The 22,915-nt window shown below is 41.6% G+C and overlaps 1 protein-coding gene across 3 annotated transcripts in view; it reads right to left on the bottom strand.

Annotated features, from left to right (window-relative positions):
• Positions 1-22,915, bottom strand: part of CDH8 (cadherin 8) — a 169,721-nt gene that overhangs the window by 29,688 nt on the left and 117,118 nt on the right. For 2 of the 3 annotated variants that reach the window (XM_064159940.1, XM_064159942.1), the window contains exons 8-10: positions 17,918-17,962; positions 10,555-10,676; positions 1,487-1,604 (exon numbers count right to left, since the gene is read on the bottom strand). In XM_064159940.1, coding sequence (XP_064016010.1) covers positions 1,487-1,604; positions 10,555-10,676; positions 17,918-17,962 — 285 coding nt within the window. The remainder of the gene's footprint in view (positions 1-1,486; positions 1,605-10,554; positions 10,677-17,917; positions 17,963-22,915) is intronic. The other variant, XM_064159941.1, reaches the window with a different exon arrangement.

Genomic DNA, 22,915 nt, shown 5'->3' with positions numbered 1-22,915 from the left:
TTCCCTGAATATGCAAGTACAAATACATAAAGAACTACAACAGCATTCTTGAGATCACTCACTCCTCTTTCTCCCATGACCTTTATGTATGTGTCAAAGAAAAGGATCGGTGTAAATTTATTGCTCAGCTGCATTAAATGGGCCTCTTTTTCCATCACCCATGAAATTCCACTTCAAAACACTACAGAATGACACCATGTCCTTCCACAAGTGCTCTAAAGCATAGTGCTACAAAGTGCCCTTCTGGGCTTTGCTGATCTAGCAGGCTACTCTTTCTAGCCAGTATACTTTGGAAACCCTTAAACACACAAGAAACAGGCTTACAAAGTGCTTCCTTTGGGAGATTCAGCAGATTCTTAATTTGATGCTCCCACCTATATCCAGTCAACACAGTATCAACATTTATTTATCAACACAGTTTCAGATTTCCACCTTACAGTGCACCTCTGGAATTTCAAATTAACAGAAATAAATCAGGCAGTAAATCCACCCTTTCATTTTATTTAAGCCAATGAGCTGTTTCTGGATCTAAATCCAGTATTCGTTTTACTTATCTAATGCAAAGAGATTGGAAATAGTGTAAGAGATATAATGAAGGTACCATTAAAGAGATGATCTCTGGTGTAATTGCCCTGGGAGCAAAAACGTAGAGTAACTGGAAGTCAGAAAGCAATTCAAACCCAAGTTGCCCAGAAAGGTAGAGTAACTGGAAGTCAGAAAGCAATTCAAACCCAAGTTACCCAGAAAGGTAGAGTAGCTGGAAGTCAGAAAGCAATTCAAACCCAAGTTACCCAGAAAGGTAGAGTAGCTGGAAGTCAGAAAGCAATTCAAACCCAAGTTACCCAGAAAGGTAGAGTAACTGGAAGTCAGAAAGCAATTCAAACCCAAGTTGCTCAGAAAGGTAGAGTAGCTGGAAGTCAGAAAGCAATTCAAACCCAAGTTGCTCAGAAAGGCAAAGTAACTGGAAGTCAGAAAGCAATTCAAACCCAAGTTGCTCAGAAAGGCAAAGTAACTGGAAGTCAGAAAGCAATTCAAACCCAAGTTGCTCAGAAAGGCAAAGTAACTGGAAGTCAGAAAGCAATTCAAACCCAAGTTGCTCAGAAAGGTAGAGTAACTGGAAGTCAGAAAGCAATTCAAACCCAAGTTGCTCAGAAAGGTAGAGTAACTGGAAGTAAGAAAGCAATTCAAACCCAAGTTGCTCAGAAAGGCAAAGTAACTGGAAGTCAGAAAGCAATTCAAACCCAAGTTGCTCAGAAAGGTAGAGTAACTGGAAGTCAGAAAGCAATTCAAACCCAAGTTGCTCAGAAAGGTAGAGTAACTGGAAGTAAGAAAGCAATTCAAACCCAAGTTGCTCAGAAAGGTAGAGTAACTGGAAGTCAGAAAGCAATTCAAACCCAAGTTGCTCAGAAAGGCAAAGTAACTGGAAGTCAGAAAGCAATTCAAACCCAAGTTGCTCAGATACACATTACTCATGTTTTATATTTACCTTCATTTTTCTTGATGGTGAAGTTTGGATTGTTTACCATTTCAGGAAGAAGACTGTACAGGAAGTAATGCCCATTTTTAGGATCATCTTTGTCAACTGCACTGACAATCTGAATTACCTGCAACAGAGAAGGCTCTCATTAGGTATCCACACACCTGATAAACATATAGTAATAGGAAAAAACAACAACATTCCATTCTATCAGATACATTCTCATTTGTCTAGATGCCAGATTGAAAATGTTAATTTCTAACCTTGCAGACCTTTTACAGATCTTAGACTGAAAGTCTGTGGAACAAGGACTGTATCTGGACCAATTAAACTGTTTGCAGAACAAGGGGGCAGGTACATAAGAGAACCCAGTCAAAACTGCTGCTGATTTAGGTAAGTAATGAGTTATTATTCATAGAATCATAGAATGGTTTAAGTTGGAAGGGACCTCAAAGATCATCTAATTCCAACCCCCTGCCATAGGCAGGGACACCTCCCACTAAAACAGGTCACTCAAGGCCTCATAAACAAAGAAATTAAAAGGAACACCATGTTTCAGACACATTTGGGATGCCCATGGCAACCTTCCATTCATATAGCCATGCCTCACACTGAACCAAAACATAGAATCTATCCTTCATGCTTCTTTTCTCCACTACCATTTTTACTTCACTGAATAAATACTTGTTGGTTTTTTTTAAAGTAACTGTGGGGTTTATATGCTAAATAATACAATCTGAAAAAGAAACAAACCTCCAAACCCCAACAACCACAGAACACCAAATCAGAACAAAGCAAAACAAAACCCCACCAAAAAAAAAAAAAAAAACCACAAAGGAAAAAAAAAATAATCCATATTTGTATTTTTCCCCCTTATTTCTAATACAACTTCAGTCATTTCTGTACTGGGAACATAGGTTTGTTTTAAAAGTGCATTATTAATCAAAGATTCTCAGAATAATGCAGGATAGTAAGGTCAGAAGGAGAGAGGGTGTTTGGGTAGGTGGAATAACTTTAAATTATCAAATATCTTGGTATGAAGCACCTCACACAATTTATGAAGCATCTCACACCATTTCTATGACCAACTCCAGCATCACAGAATGATAAAAACTACCAGGTTGGAAGAGACCTCCAAGCTCATCCAGTCCAACCTAGCACCCAGCCCTAGTCAATCAACTAGACCATGGCACTAAGTGCCCCAGCCAGGCTTTTCTTGAACACCTCCAGTGTTGGGCTTGGGGCAGTGCTGAGCGATCTGAAGTAACAAGACACAAGGGGTAACATTAGGACATCGAGGAGGATGTGAGATAAGAGAGTGCAGAATCGAGGAAAATAACCTTGAAGAAGTTGTCAGTGAAGGTACCAAAGTTAGCTGTGAGAGGACTAAGGGGGCAGGCGAAAAGCCTGCACTCTACCTATGCAACCTATCAGAATGATACACGTTGTATGCTGAACGATTAGAGCTCTATATAAGCACCGCCTCTAGCCTGCAATAAAGGCTTGACTTATGCACCATATTGACGTCTCAGTGTTGTTCTGGTGTCTGCATGGTCTAGAAAACCTCAGCTCTCCAGGGACGGTGACTCCACCACCTCCCTGGGCAGCCCATTCCAATGCCAATCACTCTCTCTGCCAACAACTTCCTAACAACATCCAGCCTAGACTTCCCCCAGCACAACTTGAGACTGTGTCCCCTTATCTATTGGTGGTTGCCTGGGAGAAGAGACTTACCCCTACCTGTCTACAGCTTTTGCCTCATTTACCTCTTTTACCTCTGACATTAGTCAGAAAGATACTGTAGTTGATCATCTTTCACTCATAAAAAGCTGCACAGGAATAGGAAAGGAGGAAGCATTATTTGAAAGCAATCAGGAGACTGGAATAGTTTTGCAATGTTTACTGCATTTGCTTTTGATTCCAAGTATTTTCCTGCAAAGTAGAAACAAATACAACTGCAGATCAGGATCCCACACTCAGTGCTGAATTTCATTGGTACTTAGCTTATGCTGGATGAGGTTTGTAGGAAATTTAATGAGAATTATTGACCTTTCCCATGTCCACTGAATTCAATAACATTTTAGTCTTATGTTGTTATTTTTTTTTTGTAATGCCTAAAGCAGCTGAGTGATAATTTCTTGGACAATTAAATCCAAATTAGGAATCACTACAGATTTCATTTTTAGAGTAGAGTAAAAAATGGAAACAGGGTCTGATGCTGTGCAAATTCATAAACTGATGCTTTAAGTTTTCAAAGCTTCCCTAACAAAATGCTAATAACTAATGTCTTACACTGGTTTTAGGACAAGAGAAAGGACTATCAGTCCATATATGCTGCATATGCAATCAATGTCCCATTCTTTCTTCTGTGTTCTTCAAGAGTCAAACTAAAAAGGAAATCACACTAGATAACATGAGTCAAGAAGATTCTCTTCTGAATAAGAAAAGTAGTGTGAACTTTCCCTTTAGTTTCAGTAGAGGGAAGGGTCTGGAGCATGTTGGACTTGATGATCTGTGAGGTCTCTTCCAACCCTGATGATACTATGATGTATATAACTACAAGGAACAACAGCAAAACATTTATGTTGGAAATTATGTGTGCTAAAAGTTGTTTGAGCAGCTATTGATGTAGACATACATCATTTGTAAGACAGCCTATGAGGGAATTTGAGGCAATTAATTCCTTGCCTAATCAGATTCTGGATAGGTCAGAGTTATTATCAGAAATCTAGTGGAAAAGCCTTTAGGTTGTTTAAATACCAGATCATAAAAGCACAGAAATGATAGGGGCTGGAAGGGACCTCTGCAGATCGTTGAGTCCAATCCTGCTGCCAAAGCAGGATCACCTAGGGCAGGGCACACAGGAACCCACCCAGAGGGATCTTGAAAGTCTCTAAAGAAAGAGACTCCACAACCTCCCTGGGCAGCCTGTTCCAGCATTCCAGCACTCTTACAGTAAATCATCTCTTTCCTCACACTGAAGTAGAACTTTCTGGCTTCCAGTTTGTATCCATTGCTCCTTGTCTTATCACAGGGCACCAGTGAAAACAGACCAGCACCTTCATCTTGACACCCACCCTTCAGATAGGTATAAAGATTAATAAGATCTCCTCTCAGTCTTCCTTTTCCAGACTAAGCAGCCCCAGATGATTAGATATTTTTCTCCATAGCTGCATCTGCCAAGCAGAAGGCCTGGCTGATATGATTTCAAGCATATGTATTAGAAGAGATGGACAGAAAAAGACTGAACAGCTTTTGCTTGAAGAAATAGATCTCCAATTTTACAGCTGCACAAGAGATCCTAGAGAGCTCTGCAGTGTGAGAAACTGCTAAACAGATGAAAAATGCATAAGCAGATGCTGTCTGTCCCACTGCAGAAATGGACCCACTGACAGATGTGGGACATTTTCAGCTATCTCTTTGCAGAGGGGTAAGGTACTAAACTCTCCACATGTGCTCAGGGCTGGACTAGGTGCTGGTATTTCTGCATCGCAGGTAAGTGCAGTTTAGAATGGGATCCTGAGCAAGTACCTTTAGACAGATACATTTTATGACTTGCATTTTGCAAAAACTGTGTGACTGGGAAAGCAATAGGGCAAAAGGGTAATGGCACAGTGAAGTCTGGAAGGTCAACTGCACGTAATAGGTGCAGTTTATCAGATGGTTAAGCAGTTTCATCTCTCCTGGCTACATATCTGTTAATGCTTCCCAGCATTATGTGAGAGCTGACGCTAAAAATTCACTGTCTCCAGGTTTTCAGTTAGTATACCTGAAAGCCAGTAGCCAAGAGCATTACCAGTACAGGTTTCCAGCTCACAGAAATGGTATGCTCAGAAGATCATCTAGATTAGAAGTGGAAACCGGGCATATTCTTGGCACTTGTGTTTTGTTTTTTTTTGTTCCAGGATCTATAGATACCTCTTAATGTCTTATAGAATTCTTTCTTATATGTCACTTCTCTCCATCCATTGTTTACCAAACCATTCTTTCTCTGAAAATGCATAGAAAATGATATGCAAAAGACAGGCTTAGTGGAATACTATATTTGTTGTGTTACATGCACATATCAAGGAATTAAGAGTTAGCGTTCCCATAGCAACCTTATTTCTTTGTGTGTTTGCATTAAAATAAGCTCTTAAAGGGGAAAAAAAAGGCAAGCAAGCATAACATATATACAAGTGACAGAAAGCTGCTGGATCTTTTACTCCATAGGGGTGAAAGAAGTCTAGTACTTCTCATTACCACATTGTTATTAGAATGCTGATGAGCATACTTCACTGCTCAGTGTGGCGTGATCATGTAATGGAACACTTACTGAAGTCATTCTCCAGCTCTTCATTTGTGGTTCATGACACAGTAGAGAATCTTTCAGGGCTGACCTGCCTTACCTATCACTACAAATATTTCTCCTTCCTTAGCAACAACATGCATAAGAAAAGGTGTTCCATATAAGAAAACTGGTCGATACTAATCATGAAGTGAACAAGAACTGATCTTTTCCTCTACATATCCAGAAGGACTACAGTGAAAGTTAATAACCCCTCTGGCTGTTCAGTCTTGAAATGGATGAAATTCTGCCATGTAAAACTTCAGCTGTGCTGTCATGTTAAAAATGCAGGTATGTGTTTGATTCTGCACATAGATTTAGTTGAAACACAGCAAATCAGCATGTTTAACTTACCAGGCAGCTCTGGATTGAAATGAATAGTTAAACGATTCCCTAGGACCATTCAGCATTACAGTCTGCAGGTTTGCACTGCATTTCTATAAAGCCACATGTGTTTGAAGTAATATTTATTCAAATAATATTTATAAATTACCAGTATGACCATTATGAATTATGCAGAAGGACAAACAGGTAACTACAGTTCTTAGCAGTGCATTGTAACCACCTATGTGCAATTACAGTATACGGTACTTTGTACCTATCTATGTGCAGTGAAAGTGTACAGTGCTGCTGAAAACTCCTTTCCTGCAATGCAACTTCTGAAGCTCAGAGTGGTTCCTAGGTTGCCAGCTGTTCCCTGCTTCTACTGAAACTCTTCTTCCACCTGTGAAAAAACTTCTGCAGTTACACTGATGTTCATGGTTACTTCTGAATTACTTTGCAGATTGATAATACCATAAGCAGCAGACTCATCACAGGACAATTTTACATTTGCCTTTTCAGCTAGAGGCAGCCCTTTACTGCTAGAACCTGCATTTTGCCAATTGAATGAGCTTTGACTCTTCAGAGAGACAAAGATCTATCTGAAGATTTCTTCCATTAGATAAAGGCAATTCTATTATAACTGAATAAAATAGACACAAATTGTGAGAGACTGGGGGAACACTGTATTCAGTTTGATATTGCTCCAGTCTGAACATCAGCTTGAGCACTGATACATCATTGTCTTCACTACTCCACTGTTTGAAAATATTGTTGCTTTGTTTCAAAGCCTGGGTATGGACCGGGGAGCAACAAGTGAGGCACTTTTCATATGCAACAACGTAGATTCTGTAAGCTACAGGTATCAGAAAGTAATTCACCTGGACTGCAACACAATCAGCTGTACAGCTGTAGCCAGCACAACCAGGAATTCTCTGGCTTTAGTAAGTGTAATTATGCAAAACCAGGAAAAACAGGGAAAAGCAGGAGCTGGTTTATGGTTAGCTTACAGCTAATGTAACAGTAGGATTAAATTTCTTTCTTTCCCTAAAACTGACAAAACCCCTTTCTGGCAACGTTCTGCTGTCTGGTAAAATGTGCAAATCATAGAATAGAATCATAGAATCAACCAGGTTGGAAGAGACCTCCAAGATCATCCAGTCCAACCTAGCACCCAGCCCCATCCAGTCAACTAGATCATGGCACCAAGTGCCTCATCCAGGCTTTTCCTGAACACCTCCAGGGAGGGTGACTCCACCACCTCCCTGGGCAGCCCATTCCAATGCAAATCACTCTCTCTGTGAAGAACTTCCTTCTAACATTCAGCCTATACAGATATGTGCACGGACAAATACATCTCCTTCTCTTCCTCCTCTCTCTATCCTCTCCTACTACCTATAGTACCTCTACAGTTAGAGGTAGATTAAAGCAAAGAAAATGCATCTGGAAATGTTATACATCAACAGCTCCTAAAACACTCTGTCACATCACCAGCAGCTGCACTTGCCACTTGTAATTATATCAGAGCCCAAAATAGGATGCTTAGAAACTGAACTGGAATAGCTGTTTCAACGTATTTAGGGACTGCAAATAAGGTTTTACAAGAGGTTCAAACGTAATCTCCCTTATGGCAGTTCAAATTTGATTTCAACTTAGATTTAAGTTGAACTGCAAATGTAAACAGATTGGAATTCCAGAACACAACTGCACATTTCCTGCATATGTTTAAACTTTGGAGAACTATCCAAATGAGGATATGTAAAAGACTGGTGTCTTTCTCATTTTAGCTCTATTTAAGTCTTTTAATTCTGCATCTTGACTGATGAATATGATTTCTCCTCAAAAACTGAATATAGGAATAATAACTCTAAAAAATCCCCAAACAAACAGGTAGTGTAGATAGTAAAATCTTTACAGGAGCAGGTCATTTTTGAACGGTTACTCGAATTTAGCAGCTAACCTTGGTGACTATTCTGGACTGATTACTGTTCCTGTCATGTTATTTGTTAAAAACACAAAATAAATTGCAAGATCAGTGCCCCCTCATGCATGCTGGCAGCCAAATATTTAACCATCATCTGTAAAGTTCATACAAGGATTCATGCTCGAAAGTGGCAGCTGCCATCGGATCAGGAGAGCAACAGGTGATGGTAAGAGGTGAAAGAAGAATGCTGTGGTTCAGTGAAAGTTTTCTCTAAGTGCTTAAACAAAAACCTCCTTTAAACTTGTAATTTATTGTTTTATTCCAGAATGGAGTGTGAACATTTTTCACCACCTGCAGCATCACCTGAAATGCAATAGCAGTACCTAGATAAATATATTCAGCAAACACTGTGCGACACAGCTTCCTGATTTCAGTGAAGCTTACTGAGCTCTGGATAAAAAGATACTCATTAGAATTTGATATATCCTAGAAAACATCACTACTCAGCATCTGAAATCCACCCTGAGCTAACCAGAAATCCACTCTGAGCTAGAAGAACTTGCACACCACCAGCAACATAACTCTCTGCCCACGAGGGCACATTTCAATACTCCGCTTTTCGGTGGTTAGAGAGAATTCTCTTTTCTTAAATGACACATTTTGGACACCATTTTAATAAACAAAAAGGCGTGACGGAAGTCAAATCATCCTTTGTAACAATCCAGTCGTGGCAGAGTGAGGTTGTCATACAGAATCATAGAATCAACTAGGTTGGAAGAGACCTCCAAGATCAGCCAGTCCGACCTAGAACCCAGCCCTGGCCAGTCAACCAGACCATGGCACTAAGTGCCTCAGCCAGGCTTTTCTTGAACACCTCCAGGGATGGTGACTCCACCACCTCCCTGGGCAGCCCATTCCAATGCCAATCACTCTCTCTCTGCCAACAACTTCCTCCTAACATCCAGCCTAGACCTCCCCCAGCACAACTTGAGACTGTGTCCCCTTGTTCTATTGCTGGTTGTCTGGGAGAAGAGACCAACTCCACCTGGCTACAGCCTCCCTTCAGGTAGCTGTAGACAACAATGAGGTCTGCCCTGAGCCTCCTATTTTTCAGGCTGCACACCCCCAGCTCCCTCAGCCTCTCCTCACAGGGCTGTGCTCCAGGACTTTCACCAGCCTCGTTGCCCTTCTCTGGACATGTTCCAGCACCTCAACATCTCTCTTGAATTGAGGAGCCCAGAACTGGACACAGCACTCAAGATGTGGCCTGACCAGTGTTGAGTACAGGGGAAGAATAACCTCTCTCATCCTACTGGCCACACTGCTCCTTATGCAGGCCAGGATGCCATTGGCTCTCTTGGCCAACTAGGCACACTGCTGGATAGGCTGTCATTTGCCACTACTGAAAGAAAATAACTCCTAACTCCACTGTCAGGTAACCTTCTTTGGAGCATAGTGAATTTAATGCCTAACACCCACCTGAGACACAGGAATAGTTGGATTAACAAGACTAGTGTCATGCTGTCAGCTGCTGTTTGTTTAAATAAAATGTCACAATCTAGAAATAAATGAGAAAGTTTAAAAACAGTGAATTGCAAAATACAGCTCAATCTCATTTGCACTGCATTGATTTCTAAGAGTCTCTACGTTTCCATGAGTCTTTAGCTTGTCATCTGTGTGCCACGTGAGATATTCTCCCTTATTTCTGTGCATTTGACCTTCAAAGTAGATGCCTTTTAAGAAATCTGTTTAATTTTCTTTGGGAAAAAAAAACAAACTCAAACAAAAACATATACAGGTTAAATTTTGCTCCTAATATCTTGCTGTGTTTATTTTACCCTGTAGAATGTTGTGTAAATTCCTTTGTCAGCTCTTTTATTTCACTAACATCCAGCCTGTACTTCCCCTGGCACAACTTGAGGCTGTGTCCCCTTGTTCTGTTGGTGGTTGTCTGGGAGAAGAGCCCAATCCCCACCTGTCTGCAACCTCCCTTCAGGTAGTTGTAGACAGCAATGAGGTCCCCCTGAGCCTCCTCTTCTCCAGGCTGCACACCCCCAGCTCCCTCAGCCTCTTCTCATAGGGTTTGTGCTCCAGGCCTTTCACCAGCTTCATCACCCTTCTCTGGACACCTTCCAGCACCTCAACATCTCTCTTGAATTGAGGGGCCCAGAACTGGACACAGCACTCAAGGTGTGGCCTGAGCAGTGCTGAGTACAGGGGAGGAATAACCTCCCTCATCCTATTGGCCACACTGTTCCTGGCAGACACTCAGAATTTTTGCTGGATGTTGTTCCAAGATACCTACCTTGAACTTAACACCCACGGTTCAAAAGATATGTAGGTCCAACTATAGAGAGAAGTACCACAGACCACAGTCACAGGTTTATCTTAAAGGAATATTAGAATTCATCATGAACACATAGGCAGAGATCTTGAGAATAATATAAGCTGACAGAGAGAAACTGCACCCCAAAGCACACAAGGTAAAACCATGGATATACTTACTTGCCCAGGCTTCCCATTCTCACATAAAAAGGCTTCATGCTCTGAGGCAAACTCGGGGGCGTTGTCATTTACATCAAGAACTTTGATAACGACAGGCACCCGGGACACCTGACTGTGATTCCCTGAGGAAAGAGATCAAAACAGAACAGGTGAGCATATTTAATGTGAGGCTGATGCACAAATGCTGACACAGTGACCATATTCCTCTCTTTTCTCCTTAGAATCATAGAATCAACCAGGGTGGAAGAGACCTCCAAGATCAGCCAGTCCAACCTAGCACCCAGCCCTAGCCAGTCAACCAGACCATGGCACTAAGTGCCTCAGCCAGGCTTTGCTTCAACACCTCCAGGGACGGTGACTCCACCACCTCCCTGGGCAGCCCATTCCAATGCCAATCACTCTCTCTGCCAACAACTTCCTAACAACATCCAGCCTAGACTTCCCCTGGCACAACTTGAAACTGTGTCCCCTTGTTCTGTTGCTGGTTGCCTGGGAGAAGAGACCAACCCCACCTGGCTACAGTGTCCCTTCAGGTAATTGTAGACAGCAATGAGGTCCCCCCTGAGCCTCCTCTTCTCTAGGCTAAACACCCCCAGCTCCCTCAGCCTCTCCTCATAGGGTTTGTGTTCCAGGCCTTTCACCAGCTTTGTTGCTCTTCTCTGGAACTGGCTTGCCTTATCTGTAATGAATCGCATAGTTGGAGCATGAGATAAAGAAGGATGGGCAGCATTTTATGGCTGAAATGAACAAATGGATCCCTATTGCAAACAGCATTTGTTGGAGATTAGTTCAATGAAGACCTTTCTTGAGCTAAATTGGTGAGATTTTTCTTTGATGAAGTTTGTATTGTTTTATTGATAAAGTCCATTATACATGGAAAAGGGAAAGCTGTAAACAACGTAGATTTATTTCTTTGTTTATCTTTGGCAGAGCACAGAACATTTGACTCTATTAGTTGCTCTGACTGCACATCTATTACTACTTCATTACAAATGCGATTAATGTGGAGACACACATTGGGAGAAAGACAGATGGGAGATTGACATCAGCAAAACTAGATAGTTCTCAGGACTGTTCCAGCACTTTGATTCATCTGCCATTGACAAAAATCTGACCTGTGAACTTGTTCCTTCATTAAAATCAAGCCTCATCATTTAGAATAAAGAGCTGTTTTGCATAAAAGTGTTTGTCACTGTAAAGACCACAATAAACTTCCTAAGCTGTAGGGAAAGAAAAGCTAAGCAACCAGTTCATTTGCTACTTCAAAGAGCTCTAGTGTCTTTCCTTCAATTCAGCAGAGCTAATTTGTTTTAAGAGACTATAATGATTTTAGATTATTTTTTTTAAAAAAAAAGTAAAAACTTGAATTTAGTTCAGACTGAGGTGACCAAGTGACCTGGAGAGTGACCAAAACTACTCTATAGTACACGTGTACCTCTCCAGGTAACTCCACTCCTGTTTCAAAACCTGTCTCTCAGTGAGTACTATTCTGTGGCCATAGTATTTTATCCTGCTTATGTCATCAAGTTGGAGAATTGGACACTGTATGGATTAAACTCTGGGTCTGAGTTGTAACTTAACTGCTTTTGCTTAATCTATTCATGCAGGCAAGAAAGGTGCTGCCATAAGTCAGGGTAACAACTTACAGTTGTGGTGACTTAGCAGCTGTCCACAGCTGTCATTAGTCCACATGGGTTCTGTTCTCTGGCAGCACAGAACTGGTGAGGGGAAGGCTGGACAGAAGTTCCTATTGCCTGGTATTCACTGTACCTCTGGTAACAAATGTCTACAAGGCAGTAGGCGAGGCTCCACCACTGGCAGATAGCAATTGGTGGCAGCCCTACAAGTGGTAGAGATGATTAAAGAATGTACTCTGCATACAACGTACACTATGTACTCTGTAATTTCCTGTGGCTTCCATCAAAGGTAATTGTGTTGTGATCAGATCAAACCCTGCACTACCTCTAGTGGGGTTTTTTTACAAGACAAATATAATTTCTAAGGCTCCACCTCTAACTCTAAATGCATAAATTGCCATTGCTCTGCTAGCAGTACTTTAAAACATCACAAATACTACCATTTCAAGACACAAACCCAGGCTATTACCATCTGTATTGTTTGTGCTGCAAAGAAAGGCTTTAAGTTTGTTGGATAGCCTGAAATATTACAGTTCTACCTGTATAGGAAATGAAGGATTATTGGACACTAGATTGTAAATGCTCCCTCTTTGAATCATAGAATCAACCAGGTTGGAAGAGACCTCCAAGATCAGCCAGGCCAACCTAGCACCCAGCCCCAGCCAGTCAACCAGACCATGGCACTAAGTGCCTCATCCAGGCTTTGCTTCAACACCTCCAGGGATGGTGACTCCACCACCTCCCTGGGCAGCCCATTCCAATGCCAATCACTCTCTCTGCCAACAACTTCCTCCTAACATCCAGCCTAGACTTCCCCTGGCACAACTTGAGACTCTGTCCCCTTCTTCTGTTGCTGGTTGCCTGGGAGAAGAGACCAACCCCACCTGTCTGTAACCTCCCTTCAGGTAGCTGCAGACAGCAATGAGGTCTGCCCTGAACCTCCTCTTCTCCAGGCTAAACACCCCCAGCTCCCTCAGCCTCTCCTCATAGGGTTTGTGTTCCAGGCCCCTCCGCAGCCTTGTTGCCCTTCTCTGGACACCTTCCAGCACCTCAACATCTCTCTTGAATTGAGGAGCCCAGAACAAGAAATCCCCATCAAATCCTGTCAGAACACTGTTTATGTCCATTTTGCATCAGATGAACACACATGCCATGAAATAACATTGGAAATCAAAAGTTAATGTGCAAATCATGAATCCCAAACATTTTAAACACTTGTTCATTTTAACTTGATAAAACCACAGTGAATCTTGAGCTTATCAGAATTCTCAGCACCAGTGTCACATTTAAACACTAAAGATTTACTTTTATCTAAATTAATGAAATGATGGCAGCTCAAATTTTAAAGACATTACAGAGAAATGTAATTAATTAGATAAGCTTCTAAAGAAATTATTCATGTCCCTTGTGACTGCCCCCAAAATGTTTGTCTTTCATCAGAAATACAAACATTAAATTTAAAGATATTATAATTAGAAACTTGATGAGAATTCATTAAAAAAATTAATTTACTAAACACAAGAGAGACCCAACTGGTTTGGAAATCTCCAAACAAGGGGATACCCAGAGCCTATTAGGGTTCTTGTGGCTAAAGTGGAATTTACTGTTGAGAAAAAGAGAGGGAGAGGGAATTTTATCTGTGGCTTGCACTGCCCACCTCACTGAAGGCATTGTCATCTCAATCTTTCAGGGAGATTTCACTTGATGCTAAGTGCTTTCCCTGCAGAAATACACCCACCCTAAGCACACCTATTCAAACAAGTTGATGAATTCCCACTAAGCAAAGCCAGATTTCACTTGTGGATGAAAATACTGTGAAGATAACGTATTTGGATCTGCAAGTATTCATACTTTTAATGCCTGCAAAGCTCTCAATGGTAAAACATGTATGCAGGGGATGTCCCTCTCCAGTTCAAATCTCTTTGTCCAATATCCTTGAACTGAAAGTAGAAAGTGGACCCACTCTGATGCATAAAGTGCACAAACTGTTACACTCACAGTGTGCCCTGTGCAGATGGCCTTCAGCCTGGTTAGCATTCAATGTTCAGGAATGGAGACCATAAATGGAGAGTCAATTCTTCCTAAACTAGTGGCACCCCTAAGCTGTAATTACTGAGTGCTCTGGGGTTTTTGTACTGGGTGTTGTGGGTCTTTTTCACCAATGAATAACACAACCCCAGGCAGTGCTACAGGCTGGGGACAGAGCGGCTGAGAGCAGCCAGGAAGAAAGGGATCCGGGGGTGCTGGTAGATAGTAGCTGAAGATGAGGCAGCAGTGTGCCCAGGTGGGCAGGAGATCCAATGGCATTCTGGCCTGCATCAGGAACAGTGTGGCCAGCAGGACAAGGGAGGTTATTCTTCCCCTGTACTCAGCACTGCTCAGGCCACACCTTGAGTACTGTGTCCAGCTCTGGGCCCCTCAATTCAAGAGAGATGTTGAGGTGCTGAAACATGTCCATAGAAGGATGAAGAAGCTGGTGAGGGGCCTGGAGCACAGCCCTGTGAGGAGAGGCTGAGGGAGCTGAGGATGTGCAGCCTGAAAAATAGGAGGCTCAGGGCAGACCTCATTGTTGTCTACAGCTACCTGAAGGGAGGCTGTAGCCAGGTGGGGTTGGTCTCTTTTCTCAGGCACCCAGCAACAGAACAAGGGGACACAGTCTCAAGTTGTGCCAGGGGTAGTATCGGCTGGATGTTAGGAGGAAGTTCTTGCCAAAGAGAGTGATTGGCATTGGAATGGGCTGCCCAGGGAGGTGGTGGAGGCACCGTCCCTGGAGGTGTTGAAGCCAAGCCTGGCTGGGGCACTTAGTGCCATGGTCTGGTTGATTGGCCAGGGCTGGGTGCTAGGTTGGACTGGCTGACCTTGGAGGTCTCTTCCAACCTGGTTGATTCTATGACACAATCACTAGAATTAAGGGAGTCTTACACCAGACAGGTAGTTAAAACCAACAGCTTGAGCTCCATAGTTATGCAAAATTATAAAAGAGTGTGAAGTTCCTGTCTGAGGAACTGAACAAGTCTGTAAAAGCCTCATCACTTCTATTTGTTTTGATGCACATCTGAAAAAGCCCCTTCCATGAATCTTGTGATACAAGTAGTTCATTAGGACTGTTACTTGAGAAGGAATGGCTTGGTCTGAAAAATGTAACACACTGAGGTATAAGATGAGAAATTCTTGAGGATGTTTCCACTAGCCTAGCATACCAAACTCTTTTCAGAGTTGCAAAAGATGACAGTTTTTCATTTCAAACACATTGAATTGGTCATCTGTGGACACCACAGCACAGCAGGTAGCTATAAGAAACATGCAAATTGTGTTCATCATTTCCTAGAAGCACAGCTCTTTCATGTCTCTACTTCAGTCTCAATTGCTTCCCACAGTTCCAAGATTCAGCAGCCTGCTGTAGATGAGCACAGCACACACAAGAAGAAAGGAACAGCTGGACAGATCTAGGGAAAGGATGACTCAATGTGAAAATAACTAGTCGAACTTACAAGTGACATTAAATAAATAAGTTCCTTGAAATGAAGAAAGTCCTGCAGAGTTCAGCAATAAATACTGAAAGGCTTACAAAAAAAATATAAGACACTAAAAAGCTCTTGTGCTTTTTATCCCCCCCCCCCCCCCCCCCCAGTTTCCAGATTCCACTGGGATATTAAATGCCTGAAATACTTTGCTGGTACTTATCTTGGAGTAAACACACACCCACTGAAATTTAGGATTACAAAAGGCTGCAGAGTTTGATGCAAAAATGAGAGAATCAAATGAAAATTAGAAAAAAAAGCCTATTATTAACCTGTTCCAAACTTGAACTTTTGGAGACTCCAGGTCCATTCTAGTTCATTTTGTAATCAACACATTTCTTCCTTCCTGGAAAAACCCAGCAGGTTTGAGGTGTGTGTGCATCACTGGTGGTTCACAATGCAAAGCACTAAGCTTTGGTAACTTTGTTACTGTGTAGTACTAGGAATAACCAGAGATAATAAATCGAATTTTTTGGCTTGTGCCATGTCTAGCAGAAGAAAATGCAGCTCTGTAGCTTCCATGTACGCTTAAACAGTGTCTGTCCTTGAGAGATACACATACAAGTGAGCAATGGTCCTTAAGAGAGAAAATGATCTGCTGCACAAAATGAAGAGGTCCAACTGAATCCACTTTACCTTTAGTTGCTTAAATAATCTCAAATCTCTTCAAGGTTCTCTTTAAAAATCATAGAATCATAGAAGAGATCTCCAGGAGTCATCCAGTCCAACCCCACTGCAGACAGCAGGGGCATCCTCAACTAGATCAGGTTGCCCAGAGTCCTGTCGAGTCTCACCTTGAATATCTCCAGGGGCCTCAACTACCTCTCTGGGCAACCTCCTCCAGTGTTCCACTAAGTCGTAATTTACCTTGCATTTTAACTAAAACTAAGCACCTGAATTGAAAGCAGGCTCTTAGAAAAAAGCACATTATTAGTAGTTTAATTATTGCTATTATTATTACCACCATAGGGCTTTGAAAAGTCTCTTCCATGCTTCTCTGATTTAGTGGAATTTCTACTGAAGCAATCTTTCCAAAGCAGAAGTAGAGGAAATGCTAATTCTAACAGAGAAGTCAAAACAATATTTGAATCACTGGCTTAATAAAAACAACAGCACTTGTTTGACATCCCTTATATTTCAAACTTATTAAATTGTATTTTAAGAGATCCATCCCCCATGGCTTTATCAAAGTTTTATCTGATGACTTTACCAAGATAATCTACATGCAGGACAAGTTTATTTCTCCTGTTAGGGTTTATGTTATTGTTTTATTTCTTTCTATATAATACCACAGTTTATAACTTTTTTTTTCTCATATAAACCAGACAAATCTTAAATTAAGTATCCTGAGGAACAGAGATGCTATTGTGAAACTGAAATTGTATTTATGTTGAAGTTTAACTATACAAATCACATCCTGCAGCGAACACCGTGTTCAGTTGTCTAAGCGTTGTGTAATGATCTGATTCAACAGAGATGAGTGCCTGAAACTGACTCTGAAATTGTCAAAGACAGTCATAGACAACATTTCTGTTAAGAAGAACAGAACATAAGCTACTGCTGAATTAGGATAAAAATCAAGCAAACAAACAAAGGAAAACAAACAGGATTGGTCACCGTGAAATTTAGATCTCCCCCTGAAGTTGTTGTAGTTTTAAAGGATGAGAAAATACTGAGAGTTGTGAAATATCTGTAAAATAATATAAACATATCAGTGCATAGCAGAAAGGCTTCTGTACAAATTGCTAAGACAAGAAACAAACACTGCTTCCAAATTAATGTTCCATTTATATTTATTTCAGCATATTGGAACATATTAGAGGAGTACAGATTGCGGCGAGCCTCTGTGTGTACACGAGCGTGGGAGGGAGGCAGAGAGAAAAAGATGTGAACCATATTTCTTGGGTTTGTTCCTTAAGTCATTCTTTGGGAGAAGAGTAATAATGGAGTTGGAAAAGTTCTGTCTTCTTCCAGTAGATCACTCAGTTCATTTTCTTATGGTCTCCAGAAGAAAAATGAGCAAAGCTATGTTACATTTTTTTCCCCCTGTTCCCTCATTGATAGACCACCACAAGATTAACCAAGGACTTGCTCAACTTCTTCCACCTCCTTCCATTTTTGTCCACTTTTCTACCTCTGATTGCCATGAAAATGCACAATGCATGCTTCCACAGGCATGGACAAATGCAGAAGAACCATACATACCCGCTAACCAGGTGGAGTGTGAGGAGGGTATTTCGACTGCGTACCCTGGAAAGGAGGACAAGGAGGAGGGGACACTGAGAACAGCCTGCATTTGCAAGTCCTTGACTTCAAAGCTGAATTTGTAGTTAAGAGGTTTCCAAAGTTCAGCAACTCCATCTGTAAACAGGTGGCTAAACAGGCCACATACCTACCTTTAATCATAGAATCAAGACATAAGATCTATCATTGGGGACTAAAGGACAGATTATACTTCCAGCTTGTTGATAATGCCAAAAGAAAGGAGGTAAAATTTCTGTGACAGATACACAAGCCATGCCAGAAAATGTTCACTGAATCACACCATATTCTTCAGGCCGTGCTCAGAGAGTTTTTACTCACTCCCATTGTCCGTGGGCTGTTCTTCGTTTCTGCGCTAGTGCAAGACACACAAATTGTTTAACACAGCCCCAGAGCTCTATGAATTTTGAATCAATCACCTAAAATATGCAGACAAGTAAGACATGTCTGCAAAAATACCAGAGGTTGGTTGTAATCACAGAATCATTTCAGTTGGAAAAGACTCTTAAGGTCATAGAGTCCAACCAAATCAGTGGCAATCAGGGACTTTGCACCTAACCCTGCACTGTGTTGGTTTGCACTTTCCTCTTTCACTTCGAGGCCTGATCCAGCTTCTGCAGAAGTTAGTCAGTTACCTTCTGTTCTGGAAGTTTAATCTAGTCCTTGCCCTTAGCATTATCTATTTCCTACATTTAAATGAATTTAAGGTTTTAAATGTAAATACAGTTTAAATCAAAGCAGAGACTTAAGCTGCATGATTTCTAACTTCAAAGAATTAAAAGTGATGCATAAAACTTGATAACCATAGAATCATAGAATCATAGCATCAACCAGGTTGGAAGAGACCTCCAAGATCAGCCAGTCCAACCTAGCACCCAGCCCTAGCCAATCAACTAGACCATGGCACTAAGTGCCTCATGCAGGCTTTGCTTGAACACCTCCAGGGATGGTGACTCCAGCACCTCCCTGGGCAGCCCATTCCAATGCCAATCACTCTCTCTGTGAAGAACTTCTTCCTAACATCCAGCCTGTACTTCCCCCGGCACAGCTCGAGACTGTGTCCCCTTGTTCTGTTGCTGGTTGTCTGGGAGAAGAGACCAACCCCACCTGGCTACAACCTCCCTTCAGGTAGCTGTAGACAGCAATGAGGTCGTTTTAAAGTTCATTCTTTCATTGAGAGACTATACACATTGATGGAATCAGCTAGCCCTCATTTTGCTTATCTGAGGGCAGGCTATTATTTGACATTGCAATGCAACCTCTTTGTTATCTTTCATACTATTAAGGTGTACAGTCATCCAGCAGCCTAAGAAAGAGTTACTCTGTAATTACCTCTGATCCTCTGTCAATTGAAAGATGCATTGGCAAAACAGGAAATAGTTGTATTTTTTTGCAGAGTTACCATATTTTGTTTGGAGTATACACATGATATTGTCTTGTCTGAATGCACAGATAGATCAAAAGGGCTTGGAAAGGCAGAACCAGATTGGGAAAGCAAACCGTCCCCTCAGATGTAGTTTACAGCTGTGCAGAGAGTTTCCTGGCCCATAGCCCCAGTTATAAGGGAAAATCAAAAGGCACTGCTCTGCTTAAATTTAGCCATGCACAATAAGAGAAGGAAAGATATCTGCTGCTGCAGTGTGATTGAGAACCAAGGGCCACGGCAAGCAAGCTGCAGTTTTGTCCTTCAGGGAGCAGAGGATGCTAAAACTAATTCCTATCCGCCTTAGAGCTGGAGAGGAATGGCAAGCGTAGGCAGCCCCCGCCCCTTGTGCCACCCTCCCCAAACCCAAATAACCCAGAAACTCAAGGGTTTCTAGTTACTATAAATCACTTGGACTGGCAGTCTCCCTTTAATCACAATGTCTGTGTTCTGAAAAACCCACCTTAGTGTCACCACTTCCTATTCATTTTGTGGACTTCAAAAAGCAAATGCTGGAAGATACAGTAGATACTCGATGTAGTAGGTAACAGGAATGCTCATTACATCTAACCTACATACTGCATAAGAGAGTGATCAGACTGCATGGGAGATGCACTAGCAGAGAGAAGGGAGAATATTAAACTAGAGGGAACAAAGGGATGGGATGAGGCTTGAAAAGAGTTAGAAGGGGCATCCTAATCAGAAACTGTAGCATCTTTTCAATATTTGAGTAGCAATTATGGGTACTTGTCTCTAGTCAGAAGCTCTGGATTCAAACAGCATGTCCTTAGAGACTATTCTTCTGCATATCTAATTTTGACCAGAGTGAGCTTTATATTCATAGTGACACATAATCAAGATATATGTGACACATCAATATGAGTAAACAAATACATAATTCAAAATAAATTATTAGTATAGCTGCTTGAGCAGGTTGTATTGGAAGCTGCTGGAGTCATGTCAAGCTTATGACAATGAAAACAATTCTGCTTTATTCACAGATCCTAAGTAAATCCTTCAGGGGAAGGGAAAAAAAAAAGGAAAGAAAAGGCAAAGAACACTGCCAACATCTTCCACCCACACATCTATCCAGAGACCAAACTGAAACAAATGCTGGTGGAAAACAATCTGTATTTTTGATGGAGAACTGCATGATTGAGCCTTAGTTGTCTCTAACGAGGATGCAAGTCAGGCTGCAGATTGCAGTTATGTCACTTGCAATAAATAACTCTGTCAGGTATTGCAGTGGTGAACTGCTGAGAGTGTGAAACTTACAAATATGCTTTAAGTTTTGGCAACTATTAGCAACAACTCGAAAGAGAGGCAAATCAGGACTGGCTGAAGTTCCACAGATTTTGCCCAAATCAATGCAAATTAGCAAATTAATATTTTTTTAAAAAACAAATATTTATCTAACTTCAAAGATAAGAGCAAAGAAGCACTTGCGGGCTCTAGAAGCACCTGCAACCATAGCAGAAGTCAGTCTACTGAATCACAGAATCAAGCAGGTTGGAAGAGACCTCCAAGCTCATCCAGTCCAACCTAGCACCCAGCCCTGGCCAATCAACCAGACCATGGCACTAAGTGCCCCAGCCAGGCTTGGCTTCAACACCTCCAGGGATGGTGACTCCACCACCTCCCTGGGCAGCCCATTCCAATGGCAAATCACTCTTTCTGTGAAGAAGATGCTGAAAAAAGATTTTCCCACTTCCTTGTGAGAGCTACAAATAAAAAGGGGAAAAAAAAAACAAACCCAAAGAACCACAGAAACCCATAGGGAGCCACAACTTTGCTATACAAACTAGCAACAACAGCACTGTGAGGAAATGCTACTACATCTTAACTTCTTGAGGATCACAGCACCACGAACCCAATCACAAATTCAGATATTCTAAGGTAGAGAAATGCCTTAATCTGTGTGCAGAACTAACAGCTTTTCACTGCTAAATTTAACAATGAGAGGAAAAAAAAATAATCCAGGGAATAATATGGTGCCATTAAGTGACTGAAAAGAATTTGCCTCAACAAATAAGGCATTGAACAGGCAAGGAAGAAAACCGATTCAAAAAAGGAGTAAAGTTTTAAGCTACAACAAAGGTACCAGGGAATGATTCGCTGCTGGGTTGCTCAACTCCAGCTTAATCAAGGGAGTTGTGCCAGCATAAACCAGTCAGGAATCTGGCCCACACTTTAGAGCAATTATATTGTTAATATGCTAATCCATCATGCATATTAAACTGTTATAAAATATTAACTTAGATATGCAAGGTCTTATTGTCAATTATAATTAGCTATGAAATTTTATAATGACTAGCAGCAATAATAATAACAATAAGCAGACTGATTGAGGACAACATGTCTGGAGTATTTTGACTTCTTCTCTTCTTTTTAATTTAGTTTCTTTTAAATGATTTTGTGATTGAAGCAAAATTATAGCTCAGATGAAATCCTTCCCTTACTGATAAACAAACCAGCAAAATGCTTTAATTACAACTTTTATTAAAGAAGAATTTATTATAGAAGTATTTTGCTGTTGTTATATTTAGAGCTCAAATTTCTTTCTGGGACTGATTTTCTTAAAAATGTAATTCAATCACAGAATGTTAGTGGTTGGAAGGCACTTCCAGAGATCACTGAGCCCAACTCCACTGCCAGACCTAGGGCAGGTCACACAGGAAAGAATCCAGGTGAGTTTTCAAAGTCTTCAGAGAAGGAGATGCCACAACCTCTCTGGGCAGCCTGTTCTAGTGCTCTGTCTCCCTCACCATAAAGAAGTGTCACTTTATGTTGAGGTGGAACCTTCTGTGTTCTAGCTTATACCTGTTGCTCCTTGTCCTATCACTGTGCACCACCACAAAGAGCCTGGCACCTTCATCTCAATACCCACCCCTCAGTTATTGATAGTCATTAATAAGATGTCCCAGACATAAACAGCCCCAGGTAGCTCAGTCTTTCATCATAGCAGGGATGTTCAAGTCTCCCAATCACCCTACTATCTCTCTGTTGGGCTGTGTCAAACAGATCCCTGTCTGTTGATCTGGGGAGCCCAAAATTGGATGCAACATTGCAGGTGTGGTCTCACCACGGCAGAATAAAGGGGGAGGAGAACCTCCCTAGACCATACTTTTCTTAATGCACTTTCAGATACTGTTTGCCCTCTTGGCCACAAGGGCATGTTGCTATCCCATAGAGAACTTGATGTCTGCCAGAACTCCAAGGTCTTTCTCCATGAAGCTGCTTTCATAGAATCACAGAAGCAACCAAGTTGGAAAAGACCTCTAAGATCATCGAGGAAAAGACCTCTAAGATCATTGAGTCCAACCTATCACCTAACCCTTCTAATTAACTAAAGCATAGCACTAAGTGCCTCAATTAGCCCCCTCTTAAACACTTCCAGGGATGGTGACTCCACCATCTCTACAGGCAGCCCATTCCAATGCCAATCACTCTTTCCATGAAGAATTTCTTCCTAACATCCAGCCTAAACCTGCTCTGGCACAGTTTGAGACTGGGTCCCC

This window comes from Pogoniulus pusillus, chromosome 20, assembly GCF_015220805.1.
Source record: "Pogoniulus pusillus isolate bPogPus1 chromosome 20, bPogPus1.pri, whole genome shotgun sequence".
Classification (NCBI taxonomy): Eukaryota; Metazoa; Chordata; class Aves; order Piciformes; family Lybiidae; genus Pogoniulus; species Pogoniulus pusillus.
The sequence above is the reverse complement of the archived record's forward strand: the minus strand, read 5'-3'. Positions and strand labels throughout refer to the sequence as shown.